Source organism: Pseudochaenichthys georgianus, unplaced genomic scaffold (genome assembly GCF_902827115.2).
Source record: "Pseudochaenichthys georgianus unplaced genomic scaffold, fPseGeo1.2 scaffold_1591_arrow_ctg1, whole genome shotgun sequence".
Taxonomy (NCBI): domain Eukaryota; kingdom Metazoa; phylum Chordata; class Actinopteri; order Perciformes; family Channichthyidae; genus Pseudochaenichthys; species Pseudochaenichthys georgianus.
In genome coordinates, this window is record NW_027262417.1 from 1 (window position 1) to 14,188 (window position 14,188).

General features: G+C 40.1%; 1 protein-coding gene across 1 annotated transcript; it reads right to left on the bottom strand.

The window, feature by feature from the left end:
- Window positions 1–6: 6 nt before the first annotated feature.
- Window positions 7–10,273, bottom strand: LOC117441242 (zinc finger transcription factor Trps1-like). Its single transcript, XM_034077439.1, has 3 exons — window positions 10,256–10,273; window positions 9,240–9,362; window positions 7–5,719 (listed from the first exon to the last, which is right to left on the bottom strand). The coding sequence occupies exons 1-3, from the start codon at window positions 10,271–10,273 to the stop codon at window positions 4,121–4,123; spliced, it is 1,740 nt and encodes a 579-aa protein (XP_033933330.1). The 3' UTR covers window positions 7–4,120.
- Between the last annotated feature and the right edge of the window lie 3,915 nt (window positions 10,274–14,188).

Sequence of the window (14,188 nt, forward strand, 5' to 3'; positions counted from 1 at the left end):
AAAATGAAAACACTTGTTTTTAACAATGTAAACGCTGATGTAAAATGCCATCAAACCTAAAACAGACACTCATTTTTTAATTAAAACATGCCATGTGTGACCTGAAGGTCCAATTCATCTCAAATGTCTCGCCTATTTTAAACCATAAATGACAGCTGAAATGCTCTCCCAAGATTCCTATTAATATCTATTTAAGTTTTAGATATACAGTATCCTTACAAGACTCATGAGACATTCGTGTTAATCTGGCAAATACATAAAAACATATTTGGATAGGAAACAGTTTCGCAGAGCACATACAATATGGAAATTGTGCAAGAATTGTTTATTATCTAGGCTACTTTCTTTTTACTTCCAACTCACTCAGTTCAGGGAAATTATTTTTTTTCCAAAAGTTCATAAACTATTGAAATATTTTGGCATTCATTTGTCTCCAGCCTACTTAGAAAACTGCTGTGTTAAAACATGAAGAATGAGTTCATCCTATTGCTTTTATTACATCTGTTTCCTTGAAATCCCATGAAAATCAGAACCAAAGGAGTTTCAATAATTTCATAGATGAAAATGTGTCAATTTATTTTTATCAAATGTGAAACTAAATCCGAGAGAATCCAAAATGTGCTTCTAGCAAGAATCTGATCATTTACTGCTGGTGACAATTTCCTTCAGGACCATTCAAGTAGTAGGGAAATGAAACCTTAACAACACGAGCAGACACCTTGTCAGTTTTGGGGTAGCAGAGCTAATATCAGCTCTTTGGGCACAACACGGCGTAACACATTAATTTAACTTCCATTGTGCCTCCCTTGACCTTTCTACCAATTGAGAACAAGCGTATAAGCACTTAATAAAAGAGGTAATGCAGGAGAGTGGAGGGATAAGAAGAAAGACAGAGCTGCAGAGGTAAAACAACAGATGAGAAGGATGCAGATGAGGGAGATCAATAGAAAACAGGAGAGGATGAATGCATACATTAACCTATTTATCAACCACTACAAGCGTCATTTGATCCATATATACTTCAAAGGCACCCATTTATCCATCTTAGCATCTGTCAATCCTTCCTTTTGTTCTGATTCTTTAAAAAAAAAAAAACACTGCTTGATTGCTTTTGTTTTGCTACATTTGCAAATGTAAACAGGTTTCTTGATGCTAGCATGCCCTGAAGAGATGCCCAAAGCTTCAAAAATACAATATATTATGCTTTTCTTTCCATCAGTGTGATGTAGAAAGTGGAACCATTCATAGGGAAGGTGTGCAAACTCTTCTGAGGAAAATCCCTACACCAGGATGTGTAGCATCTTTAATAGTTACACTGATTTCTTTGCAGCAGAAAAAGTATTTTTATTTTATTTTTGTTTTACTGTCAGTCCGGCTTCTTTGCCAGGTTTTCTGAAGGCATTGGCGTCTTAAAATGTAAGAAATCTAAATAATTATCTCCTCTGTAGAATAACAACGCCTCATAATGCGTTTTTTCTTAACCATGATATGGGCACTCCGGTGATATTACACAATTTGGCTTCCAACTCCAAACAAACCAAACACAGCGTGTCATTACATCTCTGTAAAAATGTTACCAAGGCAAATGTCTTTATCTTTCTACGAAGTCGTAAATGCATGCAAAGAGGGTTAATTAGTGATAAAGAGTTAGCATAGCAACCAATTTCATTCTGTTAAAGCACATGTGGGTAGTTCTCAATGGCTGAAAAGGCAAAGAGGGAACATCAATCAGACACAAGCATTATAATGGATGACTTTTAACTTGGTGCACGGGAAATAAATATAGAAGTATGTTTGCCCAACTCCTGCCTAACATGACTTACAAACAGACAGAGGTTTATTAGAAAAACTGTTACCAGGCACTAGTCAGAATATCTTTGTATCCATGTCTTTTGGACAAGCATAGAAAAATATCTTATTCTCATTATTTATTCTCTCCTGTTTTTATTGTCTTTAGGCTTGTATTACTTCCTTCAAAGGAGTCCCTTGGTGTTTCTTTTGTTTTTTATTCTAGCAACTAAGGCAGCAAGGCAGGGGAAGTGATTCTGTTCTTATAAAAAAAGATGGCCACCGTGTTTCTCCCTTCTGAAGAATAGAATCTTAATGAACTGCTAGTCAATATTCTCAATGTATTAAATTAATGATGAACATTTGGTTTTAGACGGGTCTTTCCTTAAACTTATAAGACTGATTTAGAATCAAAATGTAGGTAATGAAAGGCAGAACATTTGGAGGAGTAAGCTGGAGTTTGAAGCAATATGGCGATTTCTTTCAGTATCATTTAGGTATAAGGTGAAACAGTTCCCATCCATAGAAAAGGCAACGTATTTTGCAGATTTTATAAGACGCTAACATGCTACATAGAGGTAACCTACCATACTCTCAGAAATACGAGATAGGCTGAATAAAACACTGTAGGCAATACGCTCTGTAAACTCAATACAGAGCTAACGTTTATACAGTTAACCCATATAATTAATCCTTATGATAACATTTAGGGTTGATCTCCCTAAGCTCCTAAGGTCTCTCTATAAAACCATACCTAACAACATATGATGGACAAACAGAAAAACAGTTACATAGTCAGACTATTTTGACCTATTAACACACAAAGAACATGATAAGAATACATATAAGACAACGTAATGTAACATGCCAAAACCATTAGACCTTTAAAGTTAAATGATGTGTCAAATGCTACGAGACAGGTGGGTTGGTGTGCAACACGTGTGACCCCTGAGGACTGAAATACCGAGCGCAAGCCTTCATTATGTTTACATCATCATTTGGGGACGGAAGCATCCTTTGATCCTTACACACAATTACACAAATGCACACATACACACAACCCCCTCTCTTGCTGTACCATTTCTGTTAGACAGCTGTTATCCACGTAACAAGTCTCCCCAAGAAGATAAACAACAAATAACTCAAAAAGAAAAAAAAGACTCAAATACACTAATTCTTACAGTACCATTTCCTGCAAAAAAGCATTATTTGCCTTTACAAAATAACATTTTATATAGGAAAGTGTAGCAAATTGCATGTTTTGTACTATAACATCATAATTATTATTATTACCATTATTAATATAAATGTTAAGCAGGTTAATAGATGGTTGTTCTATTAGGCAGGCAGCCAGGCACGTAGCTAGTATCATGGCACGGAGGAAGGTAGAAAATAAAGTCACTTGGTTTGATCAAAATGGATCAAGAGAACACTTCGGTCCGGAATTGCTCCGGTCTTACCAGTTCAAACTGGTTTCAAGCAGTTCAAAAAGTATTTTCAACAAGTCTCCCATTTAGGGCCACTTTGCAGCACTGGCCATTTTGCCAGTTGTTTTTTTCTTTTTGCCAGTTTCAGAAACAAAAAGGAAAGGAGCTAGAAAAGCCAACCGATCCTTTTCTTGACCAAAGTAACCAAACTGCAACCCAGAACCAACTGGGTTAACTCCACCAGTTTCAAAGAGTCAAAATAAGTTTTGGTTTGGATCCATTAGCACAGCGGTGTGACAGTCAAAAACATGCTTTGGACCAGACCAAAGTTCTTCTGACCAGATAACATCTGGTTGTACCGAGATAAACGATCTGAATGATGCATCAGACCAGTTAGGACCAGTTTGGTTCAGTTCCACCCGGTGCATAACAGATCAGCCAAGTTAAAGTGTTTTGCTTCTAGCATATTTTTTGCTCTGCTGTATGGTGGCTGTGCAAGTGCTGAGCTCCTCAAACTCATCCTAAATGAGAGCAGTCTAACTTTGTGTCCAGCTTCCAATCCTCTTATTTGGAAAGCACATGAAGTGGCTGTTTATTAAAAGGTGATTTCAGCTGCATGCCCGGACTCTGTCATTGAATACTTGCCACAGAGCTGTCAAGTGGCCGTCACTCAACACAGGATTCAGGCTTTTTCTCCAAACTGTCCCTGCAGCAGTTCAGCGGGATCCTACGGTGATTTTTGACCATTTGACAGCCGAGTGCTTCCAGCATAAGGATGTGTTCCATTTAGTGCCCAGGATAGGCCCGTTGTGACATGAGCGAGCCTCCAGGAACGTGGAGGCCGACAGCTTATTCATTCAATAAAAAGCGTTCTTTAAAGGTTTGTTTGAGTCAAATGCATCAGATTAATTACTCTCTGCGTTCTCATCTAAGTTTTTAGATTCGGCAACAGTCGTGACCTCTGTGGGTTTTGTGGTGTCATCATTACTATCCGACACCGTTTCATCTCCCAACTCCTGGTTTGTTACGTCATGACCCTCTTCTCTTACTTCCATTTCAGCTTCCGTTTCATTGTCAGTGGCATCAGCGCCTGTCTTTTCTTTTGCTTGGTTGTCGTGACCATCTCCTATGACATCATTGTTTTCGTCTGTGATCTCACTGTGAGCAGTTTCATCTTTTTCCTCGGGTGTCACATTTTGACACCCGTGCTCCGGCGTCACCGTGACATTCTGATTGTGGTCCTCTTGCGTGGGACCCTTCTTTTTGTCTGTGTACCTGTGTAGGCCCCTCTGTATGTGTGTGGTGAAATCATAGCGATCGACACACACGTGAAGGCAAAAGCTGCATTGGTATGGTCCCTGGTCGCCGTGGCAACTCATGTGCAGTGCATACATGACCTCGTCGAGGAAGTAGATCCCACAGTGGATGCAGCGATTGGTCAGGTCGTCCTGCGTGGACGCTTCCACCATTACGCGATTCGATGGGGCACTTGACTGACTTTTCGTCAAATGATCCTTTTCTATCTCCTCCCTCTGGTTCTCTCCTTCATCCATCCTCTCCTCCTCCTCTTTCTCTGCTTTCCAGTTCTCTCTAGACCTCTCAGCCAGCGGCGACTCTTGCTTTCTCCTCTCCGCACCGTTTGTTGACACGTGTGAATTCGCAGCACTGGTATCTCTTTGTCTTATTGCCAGATCCAAGGGGGCGTCATTTTCTAACGATGGCGAGGAGGTTTGAGAATGAAGAGGAGGAGGAGGATAGTGAGGAGGAGCTGGAGGAGGGGGAAGAGGAGAGTAGGGGGAGGCACAGTAAGGCACCGTGTAGCTTTGCTGATGATGCTGTACCGGAGCCACCATGGCACCAAGGTAAAGAGAGTTGTTCCCAACGCTACCAGGACTGCTCAGATTACTGAAGGTACCGGGGACCCCAGAGGCGGCGGCCATCTTGTACTTGGTCCAGAACCTGAGCCAATCCGATTCAGGCGTCAGATCAGGGGAGAGGGTTAATGGTAGGGGTAAGGAGAAAAGAGGGTACTGGTATTTTTCAATGGGTGAACCAGGGGGCGAATAACTAGACGGTTTGGATGGACGCATGTACTTTTCAATTGGACTCCCTCTTTCTGATCCACCTCCTCCTTTACCTCCCTCTACTTTGGATATTATCCCGCCCTCTGTGAGGCCTCCATTACCCTCAGCTACCAACGAGGAGGGGGTGTGTGACGGAAGGAGAAGAGGAGGCATGCGCCGGTGGATCTCCAATGTTTGATTGGCTAGGAAGGCTTGAGTGGATCGGGGGGAGCGTGAGCGAGGGGAAGGCTGCTGGTTTTTGATTGAAGCAAAACATTTGTCTGACTCCTCCCCATTGACACGCTCTTCGCTGGTGATGCGCTGTTGTTTCGGGGCGGTGGTCTCAGATGACAGGGAATCAGGGTTGATGCGTTTCCTTGTACGGCGGCGGATTATTTGTTCACCGTTGTTCTGCTTTATGATGTTCAGAGGTCTTGGTGTCTAGGAGATAAAGGAAACAAAAAAGGAAAACATGAAAAAAGGACAAGTGTTAAAAAACGATCAGCTATTGACAATTTATATTCTTGTTTGAATGTTTTCCAACAAATTATCTACGGCTACATCAAACATATAAAGCCTAGCATCATTTGACTGTGATTACATTAATAAGGTTAAATACACAAAGACATCAATGCTAAGAAAGTTGCATTATGGCTGATCGAAGATGCACAACTGCAGTTACTGTTTGTAATAATAATGCAAAGTAGGCCAACTCAACACAAATCTCCAATTTACCAATAGTATATCAACATTTGAAAACTCTTAATTCCTTTACACTTGACCTATGTATAATTAACTGTGATATGCTAAAGAAAAGACATGTACATCAAGTCTGAGGACTGTGCTTTTTGCCCTTACCACAAGGGGGAGCACTTACATCTGATGTAAATTGTTTGCCCTTAAAACTAAACTTTCCCAGACAGATCCCTAACTTACTCTTGACAGAGGTCTGAATTCCAAAGAATGAAATCTGGTGTGGTGCTTCTTCAACACACTATCTGAATCATGTGTTACTTCTAAAGACAAATGTAGTACTTCTAAAGATAAATGAGTGGCGATGAAACGTATTTGATGTTTCATTCCTTACACATGCCAAAACAAATAAAACAAATTCCAGACAAATTAGCGAAAGATTTTCTTTCATTGGAGTAAAATAAATGGGCCAGTTTAAAGTGTCTTTAAAGTGTCTACACTTCAACTCAAAAGTAATGACTTGATATCAATTCCCTATTGGAGAATTGACTACACTCATGCCTACTCTCTTATACACATAACACATAGTAAACGTATCACAGCATTAATGCAAAACAAAGTCAAATTCAACTGGCACAAAGATAGGAGGTTTTTTTAAGCATAAATAAATCTTTAAGTTGAGTTTATTGAAATGTTGACTGAAATGCAGGTTGAATTTATTCCACTTAACATGTTAGGAATAGCAAAGACCCTTGTTATTATATGTGCCTATATTTAACTCTTAAATGTGTGTCTAACTGATGTAAGACTTAGTACATTACATTGTGGGAAATAAAAACCAGCTGCGTATAGAAGCATCAAGCAAGAAGGAACATAGATGGATGACGGTGTTCAAGTGGAAGAAAAGCAAGAACGTGGGTTGGAGCTTCTATTTAAAGAAAAAAGCATGAACACCTTGCTATGTCTGCAATAGGTATGATTTATCCCAGCGTGAATGAAAAGCAAGTACGTGGGTTAGGACTTTAATATGTACCTATGTCTACGACTAAGAATGTGCGCTTAATCCAGAGATGTCCTGCTGCCCTCGTAACAAATTATGTCAACACATTCATCAACAGGGTCAACTCATGCTCACAACAGTCCTTACTTACAACACTGTTTCAATGTATACACTTTATATAGGGGCCTCCTCTCGAAGCCATGCTTGCAATCGTCTTTGTTGTTTTTCAAAGAGCTGTCCTATTCATCATTTTGGACAGCTTGTAAATATCTGAAAAACTATTTGTTTCTCTCGAAAACTGACACAATTACAGTATGTCAGTCAAATAATTGACATTTTCCTTTATGGTCCTAAAGTTGTGTGTTTCTAGCTATAGAGAAAAGACAGGAGAGGAAGGGGAGAGAGGAATGAAAGGGGTGAGATTAATGAGAAGGGGGAAAAACTGATATATGGTTTACAGGAAGGATGAGGTAGAGGCAGGGGACATGAAGGAAAGAGGAAAGAAAGGAGGGAGGGAGTAAACACAGAAGGAGGATGGCTATAAAAAGAAAAGGCAATAAGCAAAAAATAACACCCCTTATGATGGAAACGATGTGTCTTTATTCCATACTACATACTGAAACTAATCAGGATCTATTTACACTATATATGTAAAAGTGAAATGGATCATTGATTCCTGAGATCCAACCAATTAAACGCATTTTTTGTGAGTGCATTCATTAAATGTCTTCTGTCTATTTTGCAGAGAGAGCAGCCTAATCAATGGGTATGTACATAGTTCAGTCTCTCCTTAAAAAGCTCTTCTGCGTTTTCTCCTAATCCCTCTCCATCTCTCACTCTTTACACATCCCCTCCTCTTTCATTATCCCTGTCCTCACACTTTACCTTCATCTTCTCTTCTCTCTTTGTCTTCTTCCTTTTTCCTACCCCTTGTTTGTCTTCCTTCTTTCCTTTCCTTTCCTCTCCTTTCCTTTCCTTTCCTTTCCTTTCCTTTCCTCTCCTCTCCTCTCCTCTCCTCTCTCTCCTCTCCCTCCCTAAATGTCTACCATTTTCTCCCTTCTTATGCATAACTCTTGTTTCCCCTCTCTCACTCTGAAGTGTTTTACTAGCTGCTATCCTCTCTCATAATGTGTGTAGAGCATATAAAACTTTTATTATAGGGTATAAAATACGGCTGTCGTGAAGATTGTCAAGAGTAGAGAGAGCCGGGACGTGATTGGAGCAGCATATGAGATGAACAGGTTGACTCGGGGACATCGGCAGGGGCAGGAAGGAGTAAACTGCGATGGCTTGTCATCCTCTGAATGGTCTTTAAAGCTCAATTCAATAATTTCAGTTTAGTGCTTGGGGTTGTAACACGGTCGATCCACTGATGCTGACACTGATTCATTACACTGAAACCTTTTTGTTCACTTTGAAATGTTACAAGCTGAGCCTAAAAGGCCAATATGTGAGCATGAATCTGGCATATATATATGTTGAAGCTCTGAAGGCTTGTTTCACAATGAATGTTTTTGAGAGTAAGTTGGTTTATTTAAGTGGGAAATTAGCTTTAACTGTTCGAAGACATAAGAGGTGAGAAGCTCAATATTCTCAAGTCAACTAAATTCCAGGCAGGGTCTTTATCTCATCTGTAATTCATGCAGTCTAATTACATTTAGAATTTCTATTGACTTTCCTCGGGCTTCGATGGTAAGTTGATATATTCCCTCATATTTCTCACTCCATGGAGCTGGCTCACAGTGCCTGCTGAAATGGTGTGTAACTCCCAGCTCAGACCAAATCAAATATACTATTTCCACAATATTACGTTTCACAGCGGAATTGTATGCAGGAATATAACTGCAGTATGCACAGTTTAATTTGAGCAATGTGCTAATGGACAAGACAGGAGGTAATTAGGGGTCGAAACCTACGCTGTGGATGTATTAAAACATATCATAGAGTCTATAAAATAGTCAAAAGTACTTGGTTTTTTGATCTAGTACAACTTCTATGAGTATATGAAGGTTTCTTTTACAGGGTTAGGAGTTCATTACCGTAAATTAATTTCTGTATAATAATACACCTGATATTTAGCTTTACTTGCTGACTGAGGTGTAAGTGCTTTCCCTCTCACAATTGTTTTGAAATACATTTGAATAAAATTACAAATATTCAGAAACTTCATGTATTTGGGAAATGTTGTAATCAATCTCAAAGGTCTAACGTGTGTTTAGTATAATCCATTTAACCATCTGTTTGCATGCAAATGACTGTATCACATACCGAATGAAGTTTTTGGTATAAACCACATGCGTTGCAGACGTAGCCTCCATTGGAGTTCTTCCTCCACAATGACGTCTTGGTAGTCAGACAGTTTGCACAGAAGACCCCGCTGCCTCTGCGTCGCTACGGAAGGATACAAAACAGAAAACATTAGAATGGGAAGTAAATAACTAGATTTATAAAGCAACGTTTTGTCGGTAAGAAAGATGTAAAGTCACAGAAAGAAAAGAAAGAGGGGGAAAACTGAAAATGCTGTTTTTAGTTTCAAAAATCTTTTCACACCGCTCAAATAAGATTAGGACAGAGAGAGAACATCTTGGTTATCCTGCCAAATAGTGAAACCTTTTGAGAATGTTGTTGTACTATAATTTTTCCTTTTTAGAACAAGTTTAATATATTGTGAATATAATGTTGGTACTCAAGAACTGCTCCACAGAAAATATATGTTTTCAACTTGCAGCATAAAGTGTGTAGGTGTTTATCTAAACTGCCAGAGGTACTTTACAGGTAAGTGTTAGACTTTTACTGTTTTAGTGTGTGTACACACACACACACACACACACACACACACACACACACACACACACACACACACACACACACACACACACACACACACACACACACACACACACACACACACACACACACACACACACACACACACACACACACACACACACACACACACACACACACACACACACACACACACACACACACACACACACACACACACACACACACACACACACACACACACACACACACACACACACACACACACACACACACACACACACACACACACACACACACACACCTCTGCAGTTTATGAAGCAGCGGTGCATAAAAAAGTAGAGTGTGCAAGACAGGGTGGGGGCGGGTTGGGTTTAAAAGGCCAATTGTCGTGGCAACGTGCTCCATCACAGTAATGAGCCAATCACAACGTTTCTCCATCCCATTAAGTCTCTGGCCCCATTCACCACCTTTATGACCCTGAGAAGACAGCATACCTCATCTTTCTCCTCCATGAATATGTCTGTTTCTCTCTCTATTTGCCTGTCCGTCCAACCAGGTCTTTCTCTCTGCTTTACTTTGGATCAGCATTGGTGCTTATTCAATCTTTACTTCCTCATCTCCTCTTGATATTTTTCAATGTTTTCCTAAATACTAAATATCTACATAATAATAATAATAATAATAATAATAATAATAATAATAATAATACATTGGATTTTTATAGTGCTTTTCCTATTGCTCAAAGACGCTTTACATAAGACCAGAAACAGAAACACAATACAACGCATGTATAAGATTTACAACACGCCTGCATGTAATTCCTTTTTCTTCACAGACCTTTAAATAATGTGCATTTTTCTCTCAGTTTGTGATGTCCTCTCTGATTATGTCAGTATGGTTGTGCTTGTAAAAGCTGTTTATGTGCCTATGAGTATGGCTTACTAAAATCTACCTTCTATGGATCTGCCATATTACGACCTTAACATATCTCGCTTGGATTCACATAGTTATCCCAATTCACTCTCACTCCATCATGGACTTTGCAGCCACTGGGACCTTCTCCTTTCAGTGCGGTTTCTTGTTGTTTTATGTTCATGACAGTGCTGGGAGTTTAGCATTTTTTTTTTTCGGGCTCAGAGCACCCAGTGCCAGAAGTTAAAAATATTTCAACTTTTCACAAAAGAGTGCTGCACTTCAATCAGGCTTTCTGTAGTTTCAGAGCTACAGATGGAGCCACTACCAAGCATCTGTTTTGCGCTGCCAGCTCAAAGCCGGAGAGCCCAGTGGGCACAACACTATTCACTTTATTTATGCAATCTAATGTACTGCAAGCATTCCTGCACTTTACATTTTGTGTGGCAACATCCAGAAATACACATACATCTACTGTATACCTATGGCCAGAGCAACACACATGAAGAATATCATTTATAGTTCTGGTAAGGAAAAAAACACTTTAAACTACAAATGCTAATATTACATAGTGGTGTAGGAGAAATCACCTAATGTTTAAAGGCAACAGCAAATGTTATATTGAATATTTTAGAGGTAAGACATAAAATAGCAACGGATCAGGAACTCATTAAACACCTGGACTACACGGCATAAGACTAAACATCAAAATACCACCAGCAATGAAAAATGGTTTAATACATTTTCCGTTTCCTTGCTATAATTTTAGCTCATAAACAGACGTTCACGATAACATCCTTCATGCCGTGTGGATCAGGATACAAAATTAAACTTTTAGATTGTTCCGGGATTGAACACAAAAGAACCCCACAGATGCGTTTATTTATTCTAGGAAAAAAACATTATTTCATTCTCATTTTGTGTATAATAAAACCTGTTTCCCATAACATGTAATAAACACCTGAGCTAATATTAGAGTCTTTACTTTTTGTCCAGCTAACGTCAGAGAGCAGAACAGTTTCATGACCAAATCCTCTGCTCTGCTCTGTGTGTGTGTGTGTGTGTGTGTGTGTGTGTGTGTGTGTGTGTGTGCGTGCGTTCGTTCGTCTGCCTAAGTGTATATGTTGCACACACCATACGGTCACCACATGTACAGAGACAGAGCCAGGTGATTGATTGATGTACGCTTCCTGTGTGTGTGTCTCTGTATGTGTGTGTGTGTGTGTGTGTCTAGTGTTGCAAGCCAAACAGTGATTCTGTCATCAGAATTCAGTTTCCCTCCGAGCACCCAAATCACTCACATATGGCCCCACAGCTGCCCCTCATTTTCACACACACACACACACACACACACACACACACACACACACACACACACACACACACACACACACACACACACACACACACACACACACACACACACACACACACACACACACACACACACACACACACACACACACACACACACACACACACACACACACACACACACACACACACACACACACACACACACACACACACACACACACACACACACACACACACACACACACACACACACACACACACACACCATTGACTTACATGCATTTCCTGGAGACTTATCCTAACCTTAACCATAACCAACACATTCCTAACCCTAAACCTAACCAAGTCTTCACCCTAAAAGTAATGATTCCCCTCATGGGGACCTCCATTTTGTCCCCATAAGGGAGGCGAGTCCCCACACGTCACTGTGTAGACAGATTTAGGTCCCCACAAGTATAGTAATGCTAGACACACACACACACGCTAATGAAAGCATGCAAGATTTCTATGAGAGGCCACTATCCAGTAACAGTGTGTGTTGGGTGTATCTTGGCTTCTCCAAAACCACGATAAAAGGATAGCCCAGTGTGTGTGTGTGTGTGTGTGTGTGTGTGTGTGTGTGTGTGTGTGTGTGTGTGTGTGTGTGTGTGTGTGTGTGTGTGTGTGTGTGTGTCTATAAGACAGGAAAGTACAGAAATAGCTCCCACCACCTTCCAAAATGCACATGCACTCCACAACTTCCTCTTCAATCATCAGCTGGTTGGCTTGAGGTGTGGAAATGTGCAAGTTCACATCATGCAGACGAGCAAACACACACATTCACACAGTTAGACATGGCTTTGAGAGGGAGCACATCTCCTCGTGAAACTCTTGTTTTCTTGCTGTGTGTGTCGCTATGTATCCACCCGATGAGTGTGTGATGGTGCATGTTTTCCAGATTGATTACTGGTACCTGCCCCCCACTCACCTCAGCCTACAGAGGAGGGCTGCAGGTAATTAGAGCTCAGGGTCTTAATGACATCTATTTATCTGCGGTCTATGATACGGTTCAATTAAAACCACCAACAACGCCCTCTGACACACACACATGCACGCAGAGGCACACAAACAAAGAAAAAGGCATTCATTAGTCAGGAAATTAAAGTCTTTCTCAACTTTCTCCAAGCCAACAAATTAATGTTTACTCGTTTAGATACAAAGTTAAGTATCTAAAGTAGGAAGTGCATTTGAGTGACCAATGTAAACACGGCTCTCTTATCCCTAGGCTTTATTCTCAGGGTTGTCCAGTTGTCGAATCAGATTTTTATTAATACAAACACACTCATGTAGAATGCTCTTATTCCTTTGCATTCAAATACATAGGAGATATACTGTACATCCGATAGTTCAATCTCTCAATACATTATCAATATAAACAACAATCCAATTATAATACTGACATGTTGACAATATTTTATGATTTTATTACGCTCATGAAAAGGCCGCAAAAATAAGAGTACAATCTAGTCAGTGGAAGGCTGCACATAAAACAGCATTTATTGGTTTAATAACAATCAGCATGGTCAGTTTCTAAGTTGTAGTGGACAGCTGTAACAAAGAGCATTTTGTTCATCGTGGCTGTAGACTTTAAAGCAATAATACATAAAGAGGCTACACTGTTTGTTTGGGTACAAATGCACTTTCAAACATGCATATATTCCTTCCCTCTGTGTCTGAAAACAACAATCCAACTTTCATTTAGTTTTTTAGACTTTAATAGGTTTGCACTGCCAACTTTCCACAACATGGGTTAAAATGATTCCTCTCCTTTAAATTCAAACGGAAGTTACAAGCTGTTTCTCAGTGACCTTTTCATGACTGTTCTCATAAAAAGAAAGTAATAAATTAAAACCTCATTCTCGAGAATCACATTTGTATTTCACATCAAAACAGATGGTGTAACCACGCGGTGGCTGAACCCTTCAGCTCTGAGATTCTCCTGAAGCCATACATTTAGAGACGTTAGACAAACTGTTTACACTGCCTGGTCTTTAGATCTTAAGGGAAGAGCTGGCGGAAATAAATAAGCATCCACTGGTTCTGTAGAAAGATTGAGTGCCTCGAATATATGTTGGCTTCCATCTGTAACCGATGTGTGTTGATATCTTTAAACTCCAATCGTGTTGCTTCGAATGGTGGCTTACACATGAGCTGCTGCT

Bases quoted from the DNA above. Each gene is read 5' to 3' on its own strand.
- LOC117441242 (XM_034077439.1), bottom strand. The intron at 5,720-9,239 runs GTATGTGATACA...TTTATCTCCTAG, and splicing joins TATACCAAAAACTTCATTCG to ACACCAAGACCTCTGAACAT.